Source organism: Panthera pardus, unplaced genomic scaffold, assembly GCF_024362965.1.
Source record: "Panthera pardus isolate Hobbes unplaced genomic scaffold, ASM2436296v1 HiC_scaffold_23, whole genome shotgun sequence".
Taxonomy (NCBI): domain Eukaryota; kingdom Metazoa; phylum Chordata; class Mammalia; order Carnivora; family Felidae; genus Panthera; species Panthera pardus.
This window is the reverse complement of record NW_026526799.1, coordinates 2,275,081-2,300,599: the sequence shown is the minus strand read 5'-3', so window position 1 is coordinate 2,300,599 and position 25,519 is coordinate 2,275,081. Positions and strand designations below refer to the sequence as shown.

At 56.3% G+C, this 25,519-nt stretch overlaps 1 protein-coding gene across 1 annotated transcript in view; it reads left to right on the top strand.

Annotated features, from left to right (window-relative positions):
* TMC3 (transmembrane channel like 3) overlaps positions 1-24,106 on the top strand; it is a 39,934-nt gene extending 15,828 nt beyond the window's left edge. The window contains exons 8-22 of the mRNA XM_019460428.2: positions 685-832; positions 1,688-1,731; positions 4,981-5,128; positions 6,746-6,855; positions 10,323-10,401; positions 12,007-12,252; positions 12,902-13,030; positions 13,532-13,599; positions 15,392-15,520; positions 16,637-16,747; positions 17,413-17,538; positions 17,883-17,961; positions 19,084-19,126; positions 20,702-20,957; positions 22,063-24,106. Coding sequence (XP_019315973.2) covers positions 685-832; positions 1,688-1,731; positions 4,981-5,128; positions 6,746-6,855; positions 10,323-10,401; positions 12,007-12,252; positions 12,902-13,030; positions 13,532-13,599; positions 15,392-15,520; positions 16,637-16,747; positions 17,413-17,538; positions 17,883-17,961; positions 19,084-19,126; positions 20,702-20,957; positions 22,063-22,906 — 2,560 coding nt within the window. The 3' untranslated portion in view covers positions 22,907-24,106. The remainder of the gene's footprint in view (positions 1-684; positions 833-1,687; positions 1,732-4,980; positions 5,129-6,745; positions 6,856-10,322; positions 10,402-12,006; positions 12,253-12,901; positions 13,031-13,531; positions 13,600-15,391; positions 15,521-16,636; positions 16,748-17,412; positions 17,539-17,882; positions 17,962-19,083; positions 19,127-20,701; positions 20,958-22,062) is intronic.
* The last annotated feature ends 1,413 nt before the right edge of the window (positions 24,107-25,519 follow it).

The window sequence follows — 25,519 nt, the reverse complement described above, 5'->3', positions numbered from 1 at the left end:
GTGCCCTGGCAGCCTTCCCACGCCCCGCTTCTGTATTGGGGCCAGACACAGCGGACTGACTGACGGGCTGGGAGTCCAGGGAGAACCTGGCCCCGCCCTGCGTGGCTCACCGGCTGCTTCTGTCAGCCTCGTGGGCACCATCACCATCAAAAAACAAAAGCCTAAGGAGGTGCACAGTGACCCAGGGGCCTCCACTTGGCAAGAAGCTTTCCAGCCTGGCTTCCGGGGGGTCCTCAAAACCCCCACCTGGAGGACAGGCCTTTTCCTCGATGTTACGATCTAAGAGACGGATGAGAGCAAACTCAGGAGCAAGGACTGTGGAGAGAGAACAGATAAAAGCTTATCGCCAGAGGCAGTCTGAAGGCACAGGGACTTTGACCTTCAGTCTGAAGGAAGAGGGACGGCGGCTCCTGCCTTCAGAGGCATCCCAAGGGTGTCATGGGCAGGAAGCGCCTGACAGGCTCCCTTCAGTGGGCGGGAAGACGAAGTCAGCTCAAGGGAGAGTTTGATTTCACAGTCACACTGCCCGGCCCCGGGCACACATGCCTTCAGTGACCTCCCGGCCACCAGAGTGGCCAATGCCATTTGCACAAGAGGGGCGCCGGACCCACCGGTGCCCCCCAGGGGCGGCCGGGGCCCATCCGCCGCCGCCCTCACATGCTCGTCCCGGCTCCTCTCTTGCAGGATGGCCAAGAACTCGCGCACGAGCCTCGCCAGAGCCTCCAATGAAAACTACACGTTCTGCTGGCGGGTGTTCTGTGCCTGGGATTACCTCATCGGAAACCCAGAGGCCGCCGAGAGCAAAACGGCCGCCATCGTAAACAGCATCAGGGTGAGTGGGGCGGCGCAGGGGGGGGCCGAGGGCGGTCAGGGGTCCTCCGACCTCGCCCGCAGCCTTGACCGCGGAGGCCCAGGGCCTCCGCGAGAGTCCGAGTCCTCCTCAGCGAGGGGACCGGCCCCGTGCACCCACAATCCCACGGAATACAGAACGAGGCATTGAAAAACTCTTTATTTCAATTTTCTAAATTTCATCCCCCGAAAATTTCAGTTGGTGCATTGCTGGTAATTTGCATAAGGGATTGCCACCATATTGCAGGTAATTTGTGAGGGAAAAAATACACGCATGTTGGCGATGTGAGCTTTAGTGGTAGCTCAGGAGAGGAAGCAGTTAGAACCTCGCAGGGACTCGGGTCTACCGAGCAACCCGACAGCTCAATGCTGCCCCTTTCGGGAAACACCATTAGATCGTTTCATTTATTAAATAACATGCTCTGCCCCCTCGTCTCCCCAAGCCCCCATCTGCATTTATTTTAATTTAATTATTTTTTAATGTTTATTCATTTTTGAGAGAGAGAGAGCGTGCAAGCAGGAGAGGGGCAGAGAGAGGGGAGACACAGAATCCGATGCAGGCTCCAGGCTCCGAGCTGCGAGCGCGGAGCCCGATGCGGGGCTCGAACTCATGAACAGCGAGGTCCAGACCTGAGCCAAAGTTGGGCAATTAACCAACCGAGCCACCCAGGCGCCCCTCCATTTTTATCTACTTATTATTATACAAAGCACTGATGTCAACAACGTCTCACAGATTGGTTCCAAATACTGACTCATCATTTCTTATCATGAAATAATTCTAAAGACTTATGATGAATGGTAACGCTAAGCTTCTAACTGAATGTGTCTTTCCTTAAAGGAGGCCATCCTGGAAGAACAGGAGAAGGAGAAAAGTAAAAACCTGTATGTATGGAGACTCCCCATGCTTCATTCATTGAAATGCTACTTTAATTTGGCACAAAAATGATCCAACTATCTATATCTTATTTTCACACATCGTCAGGTGGCTCTTCTTCGTTTTTAAAAATATTTTTAAGTTTATTTATTTGTTTTGAGACAGAGAGAGAGAGAGAGAGCAGGTGAGGACCAAAGAGAGAAGGGAGAGAGAATCCCAAGCAGGTTCCCTACGGTCAGCATGGAGCCCGATGCAGGGCTCGAACTCACAAACTGCAAGGTCATAGGTTGAGCTGAAACCAAGAATTGGACATTTGACTGACTGAGCAATCCAGACGCCCCTCTTCCTTCTTAAAATCCGTCTTTCTAGTAATGTGACACGTGGGAAGCCTGTAATCTAATCGGTCAGTAGCAGTAGTCAAGAGTGGCTCCTTCCTCCTTAGATCAGGCCACAGGGTGAGAGTTCTTTTACTCAGATAATAAAGGAGGTATTTTTAGCACCAATTTCTAGTTTGCTAAATTAAGCAAAGAGTACTTTATTCTTTTTAATGGTTATTTATTTTTGAGAGAAAGAAAGAGAGAGCGTGAGCAGGGGAGGGGCAGAGAGAGAGGGAGACAGAACGGGAAGCGGGCTCCAGGCTCCGAGCTGTCAGCACAGAGCCCGACGCGGGGCCCGAACCCACAAACCGTGAGATCACGACCTGAGCGGAAGTCGGACACCCAACCTACTGCGCCACCCAGGTCCCCGAGCAAAGACTACTTTATTTAGCAACAAATCCCGGAAGTCACAAGACGACCAATTCTTGTCGACAAGCCTTCCAAGGTGATGGCTCAGATCTGAACTTCTCTGGGATTTGAGGGCTGTCTGGGTGAGGTGAGGCCCTTTAGCCAGAGAGTTGACCCGGAAGGGCCAATCCCCCAAGGGACAGTGACCTGTCCTCATGGGACAACTCTCTGCCATCCTCCCTGGGTCTTGAGCCCCTGGATTCGTTTCCGTGATGCAGAAAGCCTGTCGGAGCCATGCCGTGGACGTGGGGAGGTGCGCAAGCCCACGCAAGTCCCTGAGGAAGCAGGTGGGAAGGATTCCCCACAGGGAGGCGGGGGAGGGGCGCCTACTCTCCCTTCGTCCTTAGCTCCCACGACCCGGGACGGTCCCCTGGCCCTTCCGGGCCTCCACTTCCTCCCCTGTGAAAGGAGAATGGGGCTCCATAGAAGCTTCTCAGAGGGCAGAGAGCACCCACCCATCACAGTCACCCCCCGGGCACAAAACATGCCAACCACTTTGGCGCCCACCCCGATTCCCTGAGTTAGAACGTCTGGACGTGGGCCACCACGATCCACATTCTTAGCAGGTGATTTTGCTGTCCCCCCACATTTAAAAACTGCAGCGTCTGGCTGCAAGATAACGCATGACCCGTCGTGATAAGCAAATACGTCAGCAGCAAGAATAGCCTGTTCCCCAAGTCTCGTCCACAAGCGAATCCTGAATCTTCCCGCGGCTGCCAAAGCCTGGGGAGAATAGGCCCGCGATAGGCCTTCTGGGATATCCAGGATATTATCACAGGACGAGGAAGGATTGGGTAGAGACGGGGGAAATTAACCCTTGACTGGCGACCCCAGCCTGTGCCCGTCACGTGCACTGTTGGGCGCAGTCAGCACGGGGACCGACAGGTTGCCCCCCACCCCCACCCAATGACCATAGCGTGGCCTGGGCGCCCTGGTTGGCCCCCACCAAGGACGGCAGCATGGTCTGGGCACAGGAGCAGGTGAGAAAGCACAGGACGCTATGAATGGACCTCACCCTCTCTCAGATCTTCCATCGGCAGTGCTCTGACTCTTCATCTAAAGTTCTGCACAGAAGACAAGGTGACGTTCATCAGATCATTTGGGGGTGAGCTTCCCCCTTGTACAGATGATGAAGGGCCGCCACTGATGTGGAGGGGGGTGTCGCGACCAGCCCGAGGTCACCCGGAGGGTGGAATTACGCTTTACAGAGAGGCTGGTACACCTCTTCTGTGCCCTTCACGTCCTCCTTGGCCACGCCCCTTCCTCTGGCACCTGCTGCGGGGCAGGGCCGTGGGGGCGCCACAGCTGCGTGCAAACGGCCCCTCGCACCCCTCACCCCTCACCGGTACCCGCTGCTCAGTGCCCCCCCACGGCCCCTCTGAGGCTGCAGTGTGGGGCACCCACCGAACCCCGGCCAGCGTGCGTGCACGGGAATCTGACAGGCTAGGGGCAACGCCGGTGGTTCACTCTCGGGGAGCCACCCTTGACCAGCAGGGAGGAAAGCGATGACAGAGGCTTCCCTACTTCTCGCCAGGCAGACCGTTCTGAGACACAGCCCGCACGCCCCTCAGAAGGCCCTGCCGTTGCCGCGTGCTGTGGCCAAGTCCGTCACGTACCCTGCCCTGACTGCTCTTTTTCCCGTCTCCCCCATAGACCTCCTGGGATCACATCCCGAGTAAAGTACTTGCAAACAGGCCTTTGCCTGATGCTCTGTTTGCAGGGAAACCCAGGCTGAGTCTGGCCCCAAAGTTGGAAGAAGACACCTTAAAAATAAGCCAGTTGGTTGGGGCGCCTCGGGGGCTCAGTCGGTCGAGCGTCCGACTTCGGCTCAGGTCACGATCTCACGGTTCGTGGGTTCGAGCCCCGCGTCGGGCTCTGTGCTGACAGCTCGGAGCCTGGAGCCTGCTTCGGATTCTGTGTCTTCCTTTCTCTCCCTCTTCCCCTCTCATGCTCGGTCTCTCTCTCTCTGTCTCAAAAACAAATAAACACTAAAAAAAAAATTTTTTTTAATAAAAAGATAAGAAATATATATATATATGTAAGCAGTTGGAATCAGTGAGTTTGCCCCCAGAGTTAGAAAGGAAAGAGCAAACCCCTGTTCCATTCCTCGTTCATCATCTAGAAAAGAGCTAGGATGTGTTTATACGCGCTGGGCCCGTTCCAGGAGCTGAGAATACCACGGCGAGGAAGAGTAAACCATTTCAGAGCGTATGTTCTCGAGGGAAAGACAGCTGATCACCTACGGCATGGACCTGTGCACAGGATCAGATTCGCAAGACTTGTTTCGAGTTCCCCTGAGGGCAGTTGGGTGGGCTTAGAAGTCCTTGTTGATCCCTTAGGAGAGGAGGAGTTTGGGGGTGGGTAGGGGGAGCACCGACGCTTCAGGGCAGAGGGTTCACACGACACGAGGTGGGTCCCGTCGTTCACGCGGCGCCCGGAGCGCAGCCCAGCGCAGCCCGCCTCTCCCCGCAGGGCAGTGACCGTGTGCCTGAGGGTTGTTGCCAACATCCTGGTGCTTCTGTCGCTCGCCGGGAGCATCTACCTCATCTACTTCGTGGTGGACCGGTCCCAGAAGCTGGAGCAGTCGAAGAAGGAGCTGACGCTCTGGGAGAAGAACGAGGTAGTCACCGCCTTCCCCGCACGCGCCCTCCAGGAGAGACGCGAGAGCAGCGCGCCCTCCCCTTCCCGGCTGTTCCTTAGGCAGGCGGGCTGGAAATACCCCCCGGACAACCTAGTCCCCCTGTCCGAGAGCACCGACTGCACGGGCTCTGAGCCACAGGGGCCACACCAAGACCTGGAGGGATCGTTTGGTTGGTCGGGAACGGTTCCGATTCAACGTCACCTTCCTGCGTTCGTTTCCTTCTTCGCCTTTGGGTGTCGCGGACTGTGGTTTGCTGCTCTCTCGTGGTGGTTCTTCACACACACACGTTTCCAGACACGGACATCCCCCGTAGACTCGCTTTAATGACCAAATCGCAGTCCGTGGCACCTGTCATAGCTGACCACACGCCAGCTCTTAAACACTTAGGTTGTTTCTCTATGTCTTTTTTTTTTTAAACATTTATTTATTTTTGAAAAAGAGAGAGAGAGAGAGCACAATTAAACGTTTATTTATTTTTGAAAGAGAGAGAGAGAGAGAGAGAGCACAAGCAGGGGAGGGGCACAGAGAGAGGGAGACACAGAATCCGAAGCAGGCTCCAGGCGCTGAGCTGTCAGCACGGAGCCCGACGCGGGGCTCGAACCCACCAACTGTGAGATCATGACCTGAGCGGAAGTCGGCCGCTTAATGGATGGACCGGCCAGGCGCCCCCTCCGTATTTCTAAATTAACAGGGATTTCTAAATCCCAAGCCAGGCTTGTTTGCTAAAAGGTCTCTTCTCTTGGTCGATGTGAATATTCCCATGACGGAAGCGGCCGAGAGAAACGTTACGACCACTCTGCTAATTCTTAGTATCTGTTGTAAGGCCGCTGCCTCCAAAGCCCCGTTGGCTTTTCCCGCCAAGGTCTAAAAGGCAGATGCAGAGACCGTCCCGCCGACTGCTGTTGTAGAAACGAGCGTCATCCTTGGAATTTACGGAGCAAAGTGCGTAGGGGAGAGGCCGTTCTCAGGTTTTCCTCAAGCGACCCTCGTTGTTCAGAACCTGAGACGGCATCAGGTCAGGTTTTCTCAGGCCTCTTATTTCATGCCAGGTAAGTGGGTTACGTGTGTTTGCAGAGAGACCAGGTTTTTAAAGGCATATTCAGATACGGCATCTTTCCTTAGCTCACACCGCCCGGGTACCAGCTAAACGTCCTTCTTTCGTCGTCAGAAAGGCAGACAAACGGGACCCAGGCGTGACCTTCGAGATATTTACTCTACCGTGTGCAGAAAGCGTATCCGATCACCTGTCGGCACCCCCCTTTCCTGTGTGTAATAGTTGGGTCGCCTCCACCCGCCACCCAAGTGACCAGCAGGGCAATTGGGAGACGTGGCGGGACTGCTCACAAATCCCCGGTGGCAAACGTCAACATCTCGGATTAAAGCCGGCTCCTAAAAGGAGTAAAGCCCGCGACAGGGTGGCAGGGGCCTCTCCGAAACATCGAATCGGCAGGGATCTGGGGGAGGGTTTCCGCGTGGGAGCCGCACAGCCCTCTGGGTGCCCACCGACCACACGGGAGGCCAGGAGGCCAGCAGGAGGCACGCGAGTCCGGGCTGGGGGGACTGGGGACTCACGGCCGGCTCGTGCTCTCTCGGCAGGTGAGTGTGGTCGTCTCCCTGGTCACCATGCTGGCGCCATCAGCCTTCGACCTCATCGCCGCCCTGGAGATGTACCACCCGCGGACCACGCTGCGTTTTCAGCTGGCAAGGTACGGGAGCCCCGTGGGAAATGCCACGCGGGGGGCACCCGTGTGCCCCGCACATGGGGGACCCGCGTCCCTCAAGAGCCCAGCTTGTTCGCTGCCCTTAAAGCTTAGCACAGAACTTCCCCGGGGGTGCCTCTCAAGGAAAGCAGGATGCGCAGGAGAGAAAGGGGGAAGGAGGAGGAAAAGGAGGCCGGGAGAGAGGGGTGGACAGGGCGGTGCGAGGCTGGTGGCTGGACGCGACGGCTGGGGATGCTGGAGGCCCGAGGCGTGGCAGCTGCTGGGTCTGACGGGGTGTCCTGGGACCGCCCATGGGGGCAGGGCACCCACATCAGTTTCTAGTGCTGGCTTCACCCCGTCTCCCTGAAAACTCCACTGCCCCCAGAGGGCGGTCCCCTCGTCCATGCGGTAGACCAGGAGCGGGGACTGTTGGCCGAGCGGGGCCGGGGAGGCGCCACACAGCCCCGCCTCACATCTGCCTCTGCATCGTCTCTTGTGCCGCTCGGTGACATTCTGCAGAACCAGTCGCCCGCCAGCTTCGGGCTAGGTTGCTCTCGTTCAGGAGTGGGAAACATCCCGAAAGACAGAGGGTGAACGGTTTGGGTCCTGTGGGATAGGTCTCTGTGGCTTCTGCTCAGCCCCGAGGTTGTTACATCAGGACAGTGGCCAGGGGCAATTTGCAAAGGAGCAGGTGGGTGTGGCCGTGTCCCTCACAACTTTACTGACAACAATAGGTGAGGCTAGGATTTGGCCTGAGGGCTGTTTGCCTCTCCCTAAAACCCAACTGTCATCTCAAAGGCAGAAAAACACTACTAGAAAGATCGAGGGGTCTCACTGTGGTTTCGATCTGTATCTCCCTGATGACGAGTGATGCGGGGCATCTTTTCATGGGTCTGTGGGCCGTCTGGATGTCTTCTTTGGAGAAGTGTCTGTTCATGTCTTTTGCCCGTTTCTTCACTGGATTATTTGTTTCTTGGGTGTTGAGTTTGGTAAGTCCTTTATAGATTTTGGATACTAACCCTGTGTCCAATATGTTATTTGTAAATATCTTCTCCCATTCCGTCAGTTGCCTTTTAGTTTTGTTGTTTCCTTTGCTGTGGGGAAGCTTTTGTATCTTTTTTTTTTAAATGTTTATTTTGAGAGAGAGGGTACATGTGTGTTAGCGGGGGAGGGGCAGAGAGAGAGGGGAAGAGAGAGAATCCCAAGCAGACTTCTTGCTGTCAGAGCAAAGCCTGATGTGGGGCTCAGTCCCACAAACTGTGAGGTCATGACCTGAGCCAAAATCGAGAGTCAGACGCTTAACCGACTGAGCCCCCCAGGCGCCCCAGAAGCCTTTTATTCTGATGACGTCCCACTAGTTCATTTGTGCTCTTATCCCCGTTGCCTCCGGAGATTGTCTAGTAAGAGGTTGCTGCGGCCTGTTTTCTCCTGTAGGATTTTGATGGGGTCCTGTCTCACATTTAGGTCTTTCACCCATTTTGAATTTGTTTTTGTGTATGGTATATATAACAGAATACTACTCAGCGATCAAAAAGGAGGAAATCTTGCCATTTGCAACAACGTGGATAGAACTAGAGTGTATTACGCTAAGCAAACTAAGTCACTCACATGTGGAATTCGGGAAACATAACAGATGAACATAGGGGAAGGGAAGAAAAGTAAGATAAAAACAGAGAGGGGGTTAAAAACCGTAAGAGACTCTTAAATACAGAGAACAAACTGAGGGTCACTGGAGAGGGGTGGGGGGGATGGGCTAGATGGGGGATGGGCATTAAGGAGGGCACCTGTTGGGATGAGCGCTGGGTGTTGTATATGTTAGCTAACTGGAATTTAATAAGAAAGAAAGAAAGAAAGAAAGAAAGAAAGAAAGAAAGAAAGAAAAGGAAAGAAAGAAAAGGGAAGAAAGAAAGAAAGAAAGAAAGAAAGAAAGAGAGAAAGAAAGAAAAGAAGGAAGGAAAGAAAAAGAAAAGGAAGGAAGGAAGGAAGGAAGGAAGGAAGGAAGGAAGAAAATAAAGAAAGAGCCGGCAAGGGGTCTGCAGAAACCTCCCCACCCAGGGTGGCTCCGGGATGAGATTCCAAACCGGCCCAAACCCGGTCCTCCTCCTGTGCCCAGCCCCGATCTTGACCTGAGAGAGAGAAGTGTCTGCCTCAGCTCTGTCCTCACCAGCAAGCATTGGGGAGGATCAATTCTATTACTGTGTTGGTTCTAACAGCAATCGTATTATACAGATCGGTCTCGTTATTCATGGTCAAAACTAGAGAAACAGAGTCATCAAGAGACTCGCCCGAGACAAATTAGGGCTAATTCTGGTCATAAGAGCAAGACATATTGTTTTAGTCCCATTAACTCACCACAGCAGATCATGTCACCTTTTGTCCAGGGCCCGGGGAGGCCCAGAGCAAAGGGGGAACCAGGAAAGCACGTGTTAATCCTCTGTTCTCCTGTCGGGCAGCACTTCTGAGCATATTCGGAGGGTCCTGCCCTGTGCAGGTGCCCCAAATGCAGAGACAAACGGGTTCTGGCTGGGTGCATCGGGAGTCGAGGGGCGAGCCAGGGCTTCTCTGTGCAGGGAGTGGAGGGGCGAGCCAGGGCCGGTGGCAGTGATGCCCCAGACCCCCCTGCTGGCTCCCACCCACGTGTCTGAACTGCACCTGTGAACAACGGGTCCTTGGGGACCGAGGGGCGACGCCAAGCATCAGCTTGGAGTCTGGTCCTCGGGATAAAGCCGTTTCTCTTCTTCATGCACCTGTACCGGTTTCGTGGCCCCCTAAGTGCCAGTCAGGGTCCCCGGGAGGAGCTGGTGAACCCGTCGCTCGCCTGTCTGGCCTCGTTGTCCCCGACGCGCGTCTGCCAAGGCTCAGGCCGTGTGCTGGGAGATCCCAGGGCGTGTTTGCCCGGCCGGGACCGCGTCTCTGATCGGTGGCCGGCTGACCCCCCGCTCACAGCTGCCCAGAGTCCCCCGAGCGGCTGACGGCCTGACCCGCGTGTGGGAAGCAGACCCCGCGGCGCTCAGGTGGTGTTCCGCCTCTGGAGAACTCTGGACCTGAGCTGCTCACTGGGCCCCGTGTTGCAATCCACTTGTCCCTTCAGCGTGCGCCTGACCAGTTGGGAGGCTCGAATGAGATCCTGCCTGGAAAATCACCTTACGAACCAGGAATGGGGACACAAGGACGCGTAGTTTACACGACCCTCCGGAGCCCCACCTCCTCAGCTCACACGCTTCCTGCGACACTAGCGGCTTTAGTATGCTGCCCCCAGGACGGGGCCTGAAGGGGTCCCCAGGCCCCACCCAGACCGGCTGAGCAGGACGCGCTCTGGAATTTTTATTCCCCCCCCCCATACGATTCTGAAGGGAACCGCGTGGAGCAGCCACTGTCTCGGGGTGACCGTGAGATTCCCTCCCAAGTGGGGTACGTCCAGAACCTCGGGCTTGCGTGTGGGGCTGTCTCTCGAGGCGGGCGTGTGTTTTCAGGGTCCTCGTGCTGTACCTGGGGAACCTCTACAGCCTGATCATCGCTCTCCTGGACAAAGTTAACAGCATGAGCGCTGAGGTGAGTGCTGTCCTCGGCAGAGGCCCCCGTCCCATCCTCGCTGCCACGCCTGCACGTGCACATGCACACACACACACACACGCGCACACATGCATGCATGCCCACTTGTGCACGCACGCACATGCATGCACACACATGCCTGCACGCGCACATACAGACACACGCACACATGCACACGTGCAGCACATACACGTGCACATGCATACACACATATATACACGCATGTACGTGCACACAGATGTACACGTGCATGCGTACACACATGCACACATACACACATGGGTGTGCGCACATACATGTGCACACACATGCCTGCACGTGCACATACAAACACATGCACACATGTACAGCACACACGCACATGCACACACATGCATGTGCGTGCGCACAGATATACACGTGCACGTGCACACATACACATGCACACACGTGCAGCACATACGCATGCACACGCATACACACGTGTACACGCAGGTACGTGCACACAGATGTACACATGCATGCGTACACACACACACACACACATGCACGCACATGGGTGTGCGCACATACATGTGCACACACATGCCTGCACGTGCACATACAAACACATACGCACACGTGCAGCACATGCACATGCATACACACATGCATGTGCGTGCACACAGATATACACGTGCATGCGCACACATACACATGCACACACGTACTCACACATGCGCGCACGCGTACACACGCGCACACACGCACACCCACCGGGGCCATCACCCTTGCGGACATTGTCACCGCTTACTCTTGCCCTCCATTCGTCTCGTTCACCGCTCAACTCAGCTGTGGCCTTCTCAAGGTAAAGCGAGCAGAATTAGCCCCGTTTCCAAGCTAAAGAAACTGAGGCCGGAGCTTATGGCTAGCGAGTGACCCAGCCGGGAGAGGGGAGCGGGGGCGTCTCGACTCCCGCTCCCTTGGCCGGGGCCGCCCCGCCTCTGTGAGCTCCATCCATTGGGTCGAGGCGGGCGTCTGCGGCGACAGCGGACGATCCCGGGAAGGGAGGCTGGCCGTGAGACTCACTGAGGCGCTGGGGAGAACGCGAGCACGCGTGGGGACAGTTCAGAGGGGGCCCCCCTCCCGGGCCCGCCCAGGGCGCCTTGTAAGCCCGCGGCACCTGTGAGGCGCCCCACGTGGTGGGGGAGGGGGGAAGGGGGAGGAGGCGTCACCGGCGCCACCTTCCGAAGGCTCCCACGGGCAGAAGCGGCCGTGACGCCGCACGGACGGGGCCCTTACTCGCGATGCGCCCGCACACCGCCCCGGAACGTCCCCGTCAGCCTCAGCCTGCTCCTCTGTAACAGGGGGTGACGACTGTCCCGATGCGCTCGCGGAGGCGAGAAGATGCGCCCGGTGTTAACCTGGACGGGGTCTGGAGGCCGGGGCTGAAGGGGCCAACCACCCAGCTAGAGAGAGAGAGAGAGAGAGAGTGGACAGACAGACAGAGACGGACAGGGAGACAGACACAGTGAGAAAGAGAGAGGCGGAGGGAGATCTTTCCCAAGCAGTGCTGTTCTGGGTGTCTACGATGCTTATTTACAAACACGCAGCAATCTTTTTTGCTTCCTTCCGTCGCCCCCGCAGGAAGCTGCCACCAGCAGTAACGCGAGCCACTGGACGGGTTCTACCGTCTTCTTTGCTGCCAGTGCGGCCCCGGAAGGGGAGAAATGGGCCACACGTGGACCCGGGACCGGGCTCGGGAGAGGCGGAATGTGGACCCCAGAGGAGGCTGGCCTGCCGACCCCCACCTTGCCCCTCGCGGGGGCCAACAAGACCGCCATCTACACCCAGAGTCTTCAAGACCAGTGCTGGGAGACATACGTCGGCCAGGTGGCTCCCTCGGTCCCTCGTAAAGCCCCTCCACAGCCATTCATCACTTCGTTCTGAAGGGTCACTACCTCTGTTTTATAGGAAAGGAAACTCAGGTTCAGTGAGCGTTTCCGATTTTCTCCGATCAATGGTAACAATCAGCACAAAGACCCCTGCAGTGTTGGCTACGTGCCGGCCCCGTGTTAAGCGCTTAGTCCTCATGAGACCCTATCGTGACCCTCCTTGTAGACACACGCGGGGAAACTGAGACTCCAGGGGTGAAGGTACTTGCCCGTGGACACAGACAGTAAAGAGCAGAAGGCAGGTCTGAACCCGGGCATCCGCTCCAGACTCGGCCTCCCCGTACGGGATCTCGTGCAGAGAATCTCAGCACCCCCCCACCGCCCCCCCCAGGTTATTGTCTGTCCTGTGAACTTGAATCACTGGCCCCAAGTGGTCTCCGGTGGCACAGAACCACAGACCTCAGGTTCTGTCCTGGTTTCGTGTCAGGTTGGACTCAGATACCAAAATTCAAATTCAGATGAACAAATATTCGTTGAGCGCCCATTAGGCACCAGACGCGAAGACGCCACGGTGCAGGGGCAGGGGGACTGGCAGAGGTTGGGGGCCCCGCAGGAGGAGGTGGCCCCAAGGACCCCCTGTGTTCCAGGAGATGCTGAAGCTTTCCATCATCGACATGCTCTTCACCGTGGCCAGCATTCTGCTCATCGACTTCTTCCGAGGACTTTTCGTCCGGTACCTAAGCGACTACTGGTGCTGGGACCTGGAAAGCAAGTTTGTAAGTGAGATGCTGGGTCCACGGGGAAGCTCCTATGGCTGCACCCTCCTCTCCTGATGTGGCTGAAATGGGAGGGAAGAGGGGAGGGTGCACAGGGCTGAGTTGCCTTCTCGTTCTCAGCCGTACTGTTTCCTGGGGTGGCCACGCAGACCGCGATCTCTCTGTGTCTGTAACACCAAAGAACCCTTTGCACGTGACTATCGTGAACTGGTTTGCACAAGGAACTTTGGAACCGTTTATTTATTTTTTTAACATTTATTTATTATCTTTGAGAGAGAGAGAGACAGAGACAGAGCGTGAGCAGGGGAGGGGCAGAGAGAGGGAGGCACAGAATCCGAACCAGGCGCCAGGCTCCGAGCTGTCAGCCCAGAGCCCGACTCGGGGCTCGCACTCACGAACCGTGAGATCATGACCTGAGCCAGAGTTGGATGCTTAACCCACTGAGCCACCCAGGCACCCCTGGAACCGTTTTTTAATGTGAAAGTTCCTTTTCTCTTGTAGCCTGAATACGGGGAATTCAAAATAGCAGAGAACGTGTTACATTTAGTCTACAACCAAGGAATGATTTGGTAAGTATCAAAGCTCCTTCTTACCTTTGTGTACCTCTCATCCAGGCTAAGATTTTTTTTTTTTAAGTTTATTTATTTATTTTGAGAGAGGGAGCGTGAGTGGGGGAGGGGCAGGGAGAGAGAGACAGAATCCCAAGCAGGCTCCGTGCCGTCAGCGCTGAGCCCGATGCGGGCCTCCAACTCACAAACCATGAGACCATGACCTGAGCCGAAATCAAGAGTCAGACGCTTAACTAACTGAGCCCCCCAGCCGCCCCCGGAATAAGATTTTGCCTTACTCGGTTTGGAAGGGACACGATTGTAACAAACACAGTCACAAGAATTAAAAGTGACATAAACAGTTCCTAACTAGACTATCTTGCAAATGTAGTAATTTTACAATGGCTTTTTAGCAATGGCTTTCTAAGCATTTTGCAGAAAGGAACGAGAAAAGAAATAGTCTGTATTTAGGCCACTATTAGTCACAGCCCCCCACCAAATATATATATATATATATATATATATATATATATATATATATATCTGCACAGGAACCATTAGAATAAGCTGCTGGGAGGTTGAGGGACGGCTGGGAACACAGTCTGCTGAGCCCCCAGGAGTTCCAGGGAGTGGCTGTGTCACAGCTGGGTCCAGGCCCGCCCTCAGCCCCCCACTGTCCCTCCCATGTGCCTCCATATTTTCATGGAGACACTGAGCCCAGAGCATGGCCATCGTCCAGACGGAGAGACCCATCCTGGGATGAAATCCGTTCACGCGGGGCAACTCCCGGCCAAGGCAATCTTTTTCCTAAAGACACCGAAGACGCAAAGGGACCCCCACATACGCGCGTGTCTGTGGGAGCACGGCGGGGAGCTCCCCGAGTCAAGCCCCCGCCTCTGGCTTTGCCTATCGGACCACACGCAGTGCTGTCTGTTCAAATACAGGCAAGGAAAAGAAGTTTCTATCCTTCTTTTCGGAGGCTCCGTGCATTCAGAAAACACAATCTCTCTCCCTAATCATTCGGTAAAATGCATGAGGCATAGAGAAGCATCGAGTAACATTTCTCAAAGTCTGTACCCTTATAGTCTGCTCCCTTTTGCACAGTTTTCACAAATGCAGGATTTAAGGCCACACCCAACGCTTATTTAATATTTTGCTCAGTATCAGGCACTTTTATAAGTACAGTAATCTCGCATCGTGGCAAGAAGAAGGGTGAGTGCAGTTCATAAGATAGTTTGAGAGGGAGGCCACATTCATAGACCTTTGGTTACATTATCTTCTAATGGTTCTGTTTTACTGGGAGTTCTTGTTAATCTCGTAGTGCCTACCTTACAGGTTAAACTTCATCCCCTGGGGGGGGGGGAATGTGTAGGAAAACCCGGTGTATGCGGGGTTCAGCACTGTCCCCCAGCGCGGGGGTCTTGGAACAGAGCCCTGCAGACCAGGAGGGGACTGCCGTATGGGCAATTTTGTCAAAGCGAGAAAGCAAAGATCCTCTTGGGATTTCTATTCGCGACAAGAGGTACTAAGGCGGGTCTCTCGGGAAAGCGGAGTGGCCCGAGGCCAACTGTCAGGTGTTGGGGTGAACGTGTGTACCCCCCGCCGCACGAGGAGGCAGACACAAACGCCGAGCACACCCGCGTGGCAGGGGCACGTCACAGGGTCACTCCTCGCCCGCGGGGGTGACCGGCCGTGTCCGCGAGCCGGGCGGCCTGGCTCCCGGCCCTTCCGGGGTGTCTCCGGTTCCTTAGGCATCGCGGGGACACCCCAAGCGTCCGAAGCGGCACAGCTCACCGCCTCCCCTGTGTTGCAGGATGGGGGCCTTCTTCTCCCCGTGCCTCCCGGCGTTCAACGTGCTCAAGCTGATCGGGCTCATGTACCTGAGGAGCTGGGCCGTGCTCACCTGCAACGTGCCCCACCAGCAGGTGTTCCGGGCCTCCAGGTGAGCGGGAACCGCGGCCGCTGCACACAGAGGGCTCGTCGGGCCTCCCACCCCCGGGGCCACGTGCCGCAAGGGGTGTCCCAGCGGCCGCCTGGCCCTGGCCCGTCCGCCCTCCGGTCGCAGTGAAGCCCCTGCCCGTGCCCCACCCTCAGATCAACTCCGATTCACTCCTCCCCAGCTCCTCACATTGGTTTTGAAACGCTTTCCTGGTCTAAGAACCATCTAGAAAAGGCACAAGGCGTAAACGTGCACGAACCGAATGCGAGTAGGGAACCAGCACCCAGATCAAGAAGCAGACACAGAGTCATACCCGGAAGCCCCCCTTGCACTCGATTCCCCTCGTTACCGACTCCTAAGGGCGCCGCGTTTCCCGGTTTCTTGCTTTGTGTACCGTCAGCCCTGTGCTCGTGCGGTGCTTCCTAAGGAGAGCACCCCAGGGCCTTTATCCCTGCTCCTGTCGGTGGGCGCGTGGGGTGTTCCCCGCCCTGCTCGGAACAGCGCTGCCTTCAACAGGCCCCTGAGCGTCCTTTTAAACTTTTTAAAAAATGTTTCTTTGTTTTGAGAAAGAGAGAGCGAGCGAGCAGGGGAGGGTCACAGAGAGAGGGAGAGCGAGTCTCGAGCAGGCCCCGTGCAGCAGCACAGAACCTGATGTGGGCAGAACCCACGAACCTTGAGATCATGACCTGAGCAGAAATCAAGAGTCAGATGCTTAACTGACTGAGCCACTCCTGCGCCCCCCGAGCATCTTTTTTTTTTTTAATTTTTAAAATATTTATTTATTTTTGGAAGAGAGACAGAGACAGAGTGCAAGCAGGGGAAAGGCAGAAAGAGAGAGGGAGGCACAGAGTCCGAAGCAGGCGCCAGGCTCTGAGCTGTCAGCACAGAGCCCGACGCAGGGCTCGAACCCACAAACCGTGAGATCACGACCTGAGCCGAAGTCGGAGGCTCAACGGACTGAGCTCCCCACCCCCCTCCCCACCACCCCGGGCACCTCCTACAGGAGGAGGATTTTTCTGTCTAAAGAGTCAAGGCCTCGGTGTGGGTGTTGGTTTGGGCATATCATCGTGTCAACTGTCACAGAAGGGACTCGGCACGCGGCACGCGGTTTCTTCGCAGATCCAACAACTTCTACCTGGCGATGCTCCTGTTCATGCTGTTTCTGTGCATGCTGCCCACTGTCTTTGCTATTGCTCGGTACAAGCCGTCTCTGAACTGCGGGCCCTTCAGGTAAGTTACTTCGGGTCTGTCTCCTCTGCCCTGAGCGACTGAGCTCTAGGGGAAGGGCGCCTGCCTTGAAGGGAATTCTCTTCCCGGCCGACGGAACAGGTCAACAGCAGAGAAGGGTCTCGAACCCACAGCCTGGGAGTCCAGGACCGGTAAGCGCCCTTTCCCTGACGGCAGGCTGCCCTCCAGGAGCATCATCTCCGTGCTCCTCTGGAAAAGATACCGCCTATCAAAACAGTACAGCCTGCTGTGCGACAGAGGAGGTCACCTGGGCGCTCGTCCCTTCCAGAGCTCGGGAAGCCGTTATCAAACGCTAACCCACGTCCCTTTTCATTCTACGTTACTTCTCTAACTGCATCAGGGTAGCAGGGCCCAGAACGCTCTGCCTAGCTTTCCCTTCAGGTCGGTTTCAAAACTATCGGGGACATTTACCGTCCTTAAAACGCACACGCACACACGGAGATCGCTGACTCCACCTTCAAATCTCCCATCAGTCGGACAAGTCATACAAAAGCTTAGGAATGTTGCATGTCTTACACTTTGGGGTATCTACCCTCCCTTGGCACCTGACTCCAAGGACGGGGCTCCGGCCATACGGCTGTTGCTTGACGGTCCGTAGAGTCCTCCCGCCAAAAGCAACGCCATCTGGGGTTCTGTCTTCCTCGCAGCGGACAAGAGAAGATGTACGACGTCGTGTCGGAGACCATCGAGGAGGACTTCCCCGCGTGGTTCGGCTCCGTGGTGGGGTACGTCAGCAGCCCCGTGGTCATCCTGCCGGCCACCCTGCTGCTGTTGTGAGTACCACACGCGACGCACACACCCCCCTCCCCGCCAGGCTTGGGGGACTTCTGCAAGCTCTGGCCACCGAGAGAGCGCTGCTCTCCAATAACCAAATAAAAGCCACGAGTTCATTGCAAAGTCCCGCGTAGAGCCTGATGACCCAGGCGGGAGCCGCGGAGGGAGGGACGGCGGGCTTCGTTCCGCTGAGGCCGCTGCGATGGGGCCGAATGCCGCAATCGTCGTCTTGTGGGACAGACGCTGAAATGATCCCGCACCAGCCTGGCCGCGAGCGCGCCCCTGGCGGCCGGCAGCGGGAGGCGAGGGGGGCTCACGCGTGGCCTGTGTTCTTCCGTCCCAGCATGGTCATCTATTACCTTCAGAGCATCGCAAGATCCTTAAAGCTCAGCAACCAGCAGCTCAGAATGCAAATCCAAAACGTAAGCACCGCCTCGTCTCTGCCGTGGTGACTGCGTGTCCGCCGCGGGGCAGCTCTCGCCCGCAAGGGACTACCGGTGAGGTCACGTTTCCGGATTCCGAGGGCTCTTGGCCACCTCCGGGGCACAAGGCCACGCCTCCCCCAGGCTCCAGCAGAGTTCTTTCTAAGAAATCCCAGGGACAGCTCCCATTGACCCAGGAACTAGCTGACTCCCCCCCACCCCCCACCGCGGCCTTGCCGATGCCCTGAGCGCGTCAGCGCCCTCTTGTGGCTGCCCCAGGGAGTCAGGGTGCAGGGCTCTTCCGTGGGCCGCCACCCACTCAGAGGAAGGAAAAAGGGCCCCTTTCCCGTTCTGTGTCAACTTGCACATCTGAGCCCACGCACTCTGTTTGGACCGAAAGACGCACCTTTTTCATGACTTTCAGGCTCCGGTGTCGTCACCCTCTCTCCCATCTGGGACTTAGCTCTCAGGACGGTCAGAAGGAGACGAACAGGTCCAGCGTGGGCACGGTGTCCCCTCTCTGCACACCGCCCCGGCCAGGACGGGGTGAGGCAAGGGAGGCACGGGCTCTCGGGCTCCCGCTGAGCCTGCCCCACGCAGCCGAGAGTGGGCGGTGCCTCCCTACAATTCCACTCCTGGGTGCCTCCTCGCCCCACCCCAGTCCCAGAGCCCCACGCAAAAAACATCCGCCTTTTGCAACTTTGAAAACCATAACTCCTGGGAGTATCGGCTCAGGCAAAGAAACAGTTCAGTGAACAATCATAAGAAACGGATGGGGAGCTACAGAAGGCGTTTTGGGGAAACATACACGTCCCATGTTGATCTGTATTTTCTCATCTGTGACTCAGGTTGACCATAGTGGCAGAATCGACACCCGGCCTGTCGAACAGCTGGCCCTAAAAATAAAACCTGCTGGGTAACACTTCAGCTCTGGGGTGTCGGCATTTATTCATTTAAGCAAGGCCCGAGTCCCTGAGTACGCTGTCCCCAAGTGATAGCAGTCGAAGGCTCTTGGCCCAAGGCGTGAGCCGTCACACGTGAATCCCCCCCCCCCCCCAGAATAGTGTTCATTACTTCTTCCTGCCAAAACCAAAACAAACATGCTTATTATTTGTATTTTAGGCCAGATCTGAAGACAAGAAAAAGGTTGCCCAAATGGTAGAGGGTAAGTAGAGACGAAAATGCCTTCTGCCTCAGTTGGGGCGGGGGGGCATTTAAAAATACAGCAGTTCGGGGCACCTGGGTGGCTGAGTCAGTTGAGCGTCCGACTTCGGCTCAGGTCGTGATCTCACGGTTTGTGGGTTCAAGCCCCGCGCTGGGCTCTGTGCTGACAGCTCGGAGCCTGGAGCCTGTTTTCCGATTCTGTGTCTCCCTCTCTCTCTGCCCCTCCCCTGCTCACACTCTGCCTCTCGCTGTCTCAAAAATAAAGAACATTAAAAAAAATGTTTGAAATACAGCCGTTTAAGGTGTGCTACCAATACAAATGCCTGATAAACTGTGGTTTTCACAATGAACTAGGCACAATAAAATAAAATAGGGCTATAAATATTGGTTTAAACTTATAATTTTTCCGTCATACCCAGGCCTGTGAATGGCACCGAAACATGTCTGAAATCAGAAGGAGAGTTTGAGTCGGGAGAGAAAAAGCAACAGAGAAATCTGGAGCAAACCCATACGGACGCCCTTGTCTTGTTAACTTTTCTGTACTTCTCGATGGCCATTTCCTCCTTGCGAGACCCCCTCCCCCCGTCGGTGCCCCAGGTGCAGCCTTCTGAGGGCACCCCTCGTCCTACTCCCGCAGGGCAATGCCAGCTGGGCCCGGCCTTCTCTCCCCAAATTCTCCAGGGGCCCCAACAAACTTGTTCCCGCCCAGGCTCCCCCTCCTGCAGAGAGCTGGTGTGGCCGGAAGGAAGGAAGGTGGGCAGGGGGGAACCCATCTGCCCCCGGGCACCACGAAGAGACCACAGAGAGATCACCCCGCAGCGCTGAAACGGCACAGGCCACGTTCTCCCTCGGAAAATGAATGAGATTGAGGCCCTAAAAGGCTCCGCGGGCCGGCTCTGTGTCTGCTGTGCTGCAGAGCTAATTAGATCTGTCCCCCTCGTGGGGGTGTGGGGGTTTGGGGGGGGGCGCTGAGGAAGAGCCAGGAGGCCCAAGGGTTAGCCTTGCCCCTCCCCCTTTCCAGAAAGCACCCTATGTATGAAAATCCGCTACAGAAAGAGACTGAAGCTCACACGATCAAACCCCACTGAAAGTCAAGGACTACTTGCCAACGGGACATAATTTAGTTTGGGTGGTCCTTAAAACCGAGGGTCTCGGGAGCTTTCTCGGGAGTGCAGTGGCTTTGTCCGATGGCCCTCTTTCAGCTCCAGGCTACGTCTTCTTCCAGAATGCTCTGTGAACTGCTTCCAAAAGCTCATAATTGTCGTATAAGCTTTATGATATGCATTGTGTAGGTAAACGACCAGAGCCCCAAAGCTGGGCAACGACCCGCTTTGCCTCTGGGGGGCCCCACATGATGCATCTATAAAGCCTCGGGGTTCGTGGGAGTCCACACTCCCTTCCGGCTCCCCGTGAGGATATGATCGGGGTTACGGAACGTTGGCTGCCCGCGGGATAGGTGTGTCCCCAGGCACACAATGGTTTGCACACCCAGCAGCTGGAGGTCCTGACGTTCCTGCAGCTAAACCAGCCCCGACGGGTCACCCCTGCCTTCTCACGTCCCACCCTCTTCCCGCAGCCCGAATCCAAACCCAAGACGAAAGCAGCAAGAGGCTTCCCAAGGACGGCGACCTCGGCAGCCAGCTGTCCTCAGCTCACTCGGGGACACCCCAGAGCAACGGCGCCGTGGTCAATTGGGACTCATGCAGCAGTGAGAGGGGCAGGGTAGAGGCCGCTGCCCAGCACACACCCCCGAGTCCCCGGCCAGGCCCCCGCAGCCCCAGCTCGCCTCTTCCCGGCACGTCCAAACCCAGGCCGGGGCAGGACACGAACAGGTGAGCTTATCTGCAGACCAGCTGGAAACCTGCCTCCCTGACCGTGACACCTGCCGGTGATGGCCAGGGCCGTGAAGTGCAGGTTGAAGAACCCTTAGGGATCTGAGGGCCTCAGCAGTTTCAGGAGGCCAGGCCGTCGAATTCCAGCTCTGCCAGCCGGCCACGGGGCCAGCTGGTGCTGAGAAGAAATGGGGGGGACAAAGTGGGTCAAACAGGACACATTCTTCCCCCTCCGCCTTTTGCCGGATCACCTGTAAGCAAACGTTCCTGCCAACCTAGGGTAGGTGTTTCTACAGCCTCAGGGGAAAAAAATACCTTTTATAATTGTTGGTTCTTTTATTTTTTTAAGTCCACACTGGCCATATTATTGGCAAGACCTTTCATATTTCAGTTCCGGGCTGGCCAAGTTATTGGCAAGGTCGTTCTGTGTTACCTGGGGTCCATTGTCGTTGTTTGAGCCTTCCTCACACATAAGACAGCAGCGGATGCACTCTGGGAGTGCGCACTGACCCCAACTCACCGAGGATGTGGTTGGAATTGATCGTGACAACCGTGAAAGCAGTTCAGATAAAATGCTGGGGGGAGAGGGTGGGGTTTGTTGGGGTTTGGGCTTTTTTTTCTTAAAGACAGTGACCAAGTTCACGGAGGACTTGAAATCTTGCGATAAGAGAGTGTATCTACGGGGCCTACAGGGAGGAGGGATCCCGTACCCTCGGGTGGGCAGGGAGTGCCTGAGCGGCCGGACAGCCCACGGCAGGGACGACACGGAGGAGCGTTCCCGACACGCGCTGGCCTAATATTAGCCCCACTGTGTGCTCCTGGACAAAACGGGGGCTCAGGGTGAGATATGTTAGCAAAGCGCCCTCTGCCCTACTCCCTCCATGGAGATGCACCGTGTGCATCATTCCAGTAGGTGTTCTAGGATTCCAGGAGCAAAGGCTTCTGTTTCTCCCGGGTCCCCGAACCATCCTGTGCGTGCATCCACAGAGCACATGTTAACGCTCTGGGACGTGGTCAGGGAAAGGCCGAGAACACGGCCTCCCTGGCTGGCGGCGCTCGGGAGGCAGGGGCTCGGACCAGGCGCTTACCCACCTCTGTCTTGCAGGCGCCCGCGTGGTCCTTGTGTGAGCACAGGTGACCGGCGCAGGAGCAGACCCCGCTCACCTGTGATGCTGACAGAGCCCATCGAAGACGCTCACTCAGAACCTCTTTTCCGAAAAGGCTTTCAGCACATCAGCCCTCCCCTTGGCGGACCGGGCCCCTCGGCCTGGGCACCGCGTGGTCGCAGGCCCCGGGCCCCCAGCTACTACATCGTTAATGAGCGAGACTCTCACAAAAATTCCCATCCAACTTTCTGGCCAGAGAGACATTTCCGGATGGATGCCCTGGGGGAGCTGGTGGAGGTGTACCCCAGGAGCACGCGACAAGCTGTGTCCCGGGGCCCCCGGCAGGGTGGCTCCCCGCAGCTGAGTGAGGAAGACGAGGACGCCCCGCGGAGGCAGCTGATGGAAGGTTCTTTCCACCCACACGCCCCGGCGGGCCTCCGAGGGGCTCCTCACTTCTATGTTGGCGAAAGGTCAGAGAGGCAGACCCCGGCCCCCAAGCACCAGGGAAGGGTGCCCCACGGGTCCTGGAGTGACGGCTTGGAGACTCAACTCGACGGGCCGGTGTACGTGCACAAGAAACCACGCTCCCGGGGCTCCCGGTACCCACAGCACCCCCCGAACCTCAGGGACAGGCCGGAGTTTGAGCCACCCCTGACGGAATCGGACTCCGTGTCAGCAGCGTCCAGCAGCGACCAGCGGGACGGCAGCTGTGAGCGATACTTCTGGGTCCCCCACGGCAAGGGCAGGTTCCCGAGGCCTGCGCTCCAGCTCGGCAGGAGAAAGGCCACATCCAGGCAGGAGCTGATCGCAGATCTGAATGACCTGGTTTGTTCTAACGTCTAGAGACTTCGTCCTGCTGGTTCGGAGCCCAGTTGGAGTGCTGGTCTGCTGGTCTGACGGCGAATGGTTCCCCCCCCCCCCCCACTTCTGGAAGGAGACTCGAACACACAGCCCCAGGACAGGGCTACGGTTCCGGTTTCTCCAGCAACCGCCTGCGCTGGGCTGCGTCCACGGGTCTCTTTGTGGCCAGCACGTCCGGAGCATCAGGCTGTCGTTTCAAAAGCTTCCATCCCCTCCCTCCGTTCAGGGTGCCCACAGGTCACAGGCAAGCCAGACAGCTCAGCCTGACGGCAGAACCCCTTGTGAGATGTCTGTGTTGTCCTCACTCAACGCGTGTGCACCGTTTGAACCGTGACGCCCGTCACGTCTGTCTCGGCACACGGAGCTCCCTGCAGGCTCCCTGATAACACCCAGGAACGAGGCGCCTGCCCTCCAAGACTTCACGGCGCTTAATTAGTTCATATGAACCGTCAGTCTAGGAATGGCGGGAGTATGGTGTGAGAACTTCTCCTGCTGTTTGCCGGGCTGCATGAACGTCCGTATTAACGAGGACGTAAGGATAGGAAGTAACGGGATCCCCGGGGTTTATTGGTTCCTTTAACTGGGAAGGATGGGAATCAAGCCTGCTTCAGGCTCAGCTGGACCTGGGTGTCGAACGTCTTCAGGATCCCCTGTCTTTTTACCTCCCAGCTCTCCCTGTGTGTCGACCTCATTTTCTCCCACTGGCGACAGGCTTCCTCCAGGTTGTAGGTGGAAGAGGAGTTCACGGAGGCAGAAAACGCCAGGTGGAGACCAGCCAGCCGATGGGCCCGGGGGAAGGAAGGGAGGTGTCCGTCCCGTCACGTGATCCGCACCTGTGGTGGCTGACGCCCCATTCGCGGGCACTGCGCAGGGCTCTGTAGCTGTGTGGGTTCAGTCGGCCGTGGCCAACCGGAGGCCACCCCCTCGTCCTATCTCCATGACCCCTCTCGCCACTCCAGATTGTGTCTTTCAACTTTTCCGCCGCCTCCACCAGCCTGTGGAACAAAGTGGTGTTTGTTCATTTCTGGGCCCTCCCCCCGCCCCCAGAACCGACACGTGGCAGGGCTTGTCCTCCTCTTCCATTGCTGTGTGACACTTGGTAGCTTAAAGCAGCACACAGCTTTCATCCTACGGTGTCTGTGGGCCGAGCACAGATGCAGCTGGGTGCTCCGTCCAAGGTCCCCGCCAGCACCTTGTGGTGCGCAACGCGCAACGCGGCCATCTGTCTCACCAAGCAGCGAGAGGATACCCCGTCGGCTCTGAATCTCCTCCAGGGAAGTCCCAGACGCTCTTGTCAAAGAGCCCATCTGATCGGGTCAGGCCCCCCCAGAGGGATCTCCCTTCTCATCACGTCAACGTTAACCGGTCAGAGACCTCCATTACATCTCCAGAACCGTCTTTACCGTGGAACAGCACCTGACGGTGGGAGTGAGAGCTCATCATATTCGCGAGTGCCGGAAACGTACAGCAGGGAGCAGGCGACACAGTTGACCTGGGAGCCCGCACTCAGTGTAAGATACAGAGTAATACAAAGCCCCGTGTGGCGAGCACCCCCACCCCCGCTGGATCAACGACCGCTACAATTTTGCTTGATTTCCATCGATCACCGTGTTATCAGTCGTGAGAAAATATTATAGATACAACCAGAGTGCGTTGTAATCCCTACGCAGAGGTCCACACCGCTCTCGCCCTGCCAAGAATTTCGTATACGTCCATAGTTGTTTACAGCTACGTATGGTGTGTGTGTGTGTGTGTGTGTGTGTGTGTAAATATGTGTGTAGAAACATCCGTAAACATATGCAAGCGTGTTTTGCTTAAGCAAATACTATCGTATTGCCTGTATCACTTTACATCTTTATGTGTTCGAGGCGTATCGATAAAATATAAAGATCAAGTTCCCTTGTAACTTCTGCCGAGTATTTCACCGTAGGAATAAACTCAGTACCATTCCATTTCCTGTCGATGGGCGTTGAAGTCATCCCCGCGTCAGCTAAAGATCATGCGGCAATCAACATCTTCTACACGGTCTCGGCTGCCCCCCGTGCTGATGCTGAGCGACGGGGGTGCTGGTTCTCCCGAAGGGCAGGTCCCTGGTGCACAGGGCAGGCGTGTGTTCACTTTCACCAGCTGCTCCTCTGTGAATCCCCGTGCGCCCCGACCTTCACAGCCCCCTCTGAGGATGATGAGGGCCATTTTACTTACCGAGTCACCAGAACTTGGTATCGTCACCACGAGGCAATTTTTGCCACCTGCTGGAAAAAAAAAAAAAAAATTCCAAGTTAATTAAAAAAAAAATTTTTTTTTTAGTGGTTACATATTTTTTTAATTTTATTTTTTTTTAATTTTTTAAAAAATATTTTAACATTTATTTACTTTTGAGACAGAGAGAGACAGAGGATGAACAGGGGAGGGTCAGAGAGAGAGAGGGAGACACAGAATCTGAAACAGGCTCCAGGCTCTGAGCCATCAGCACAGAGCCCGACTCGGGGCTCGAACTCACGGACCGCGAGATCGTGACCTGAGCCGAAGTCGGACGTTTAACCGACTGAGCCACCCAGGCGCCCCAGTGGTTACATATTTTTGAGAGAGAGAGGA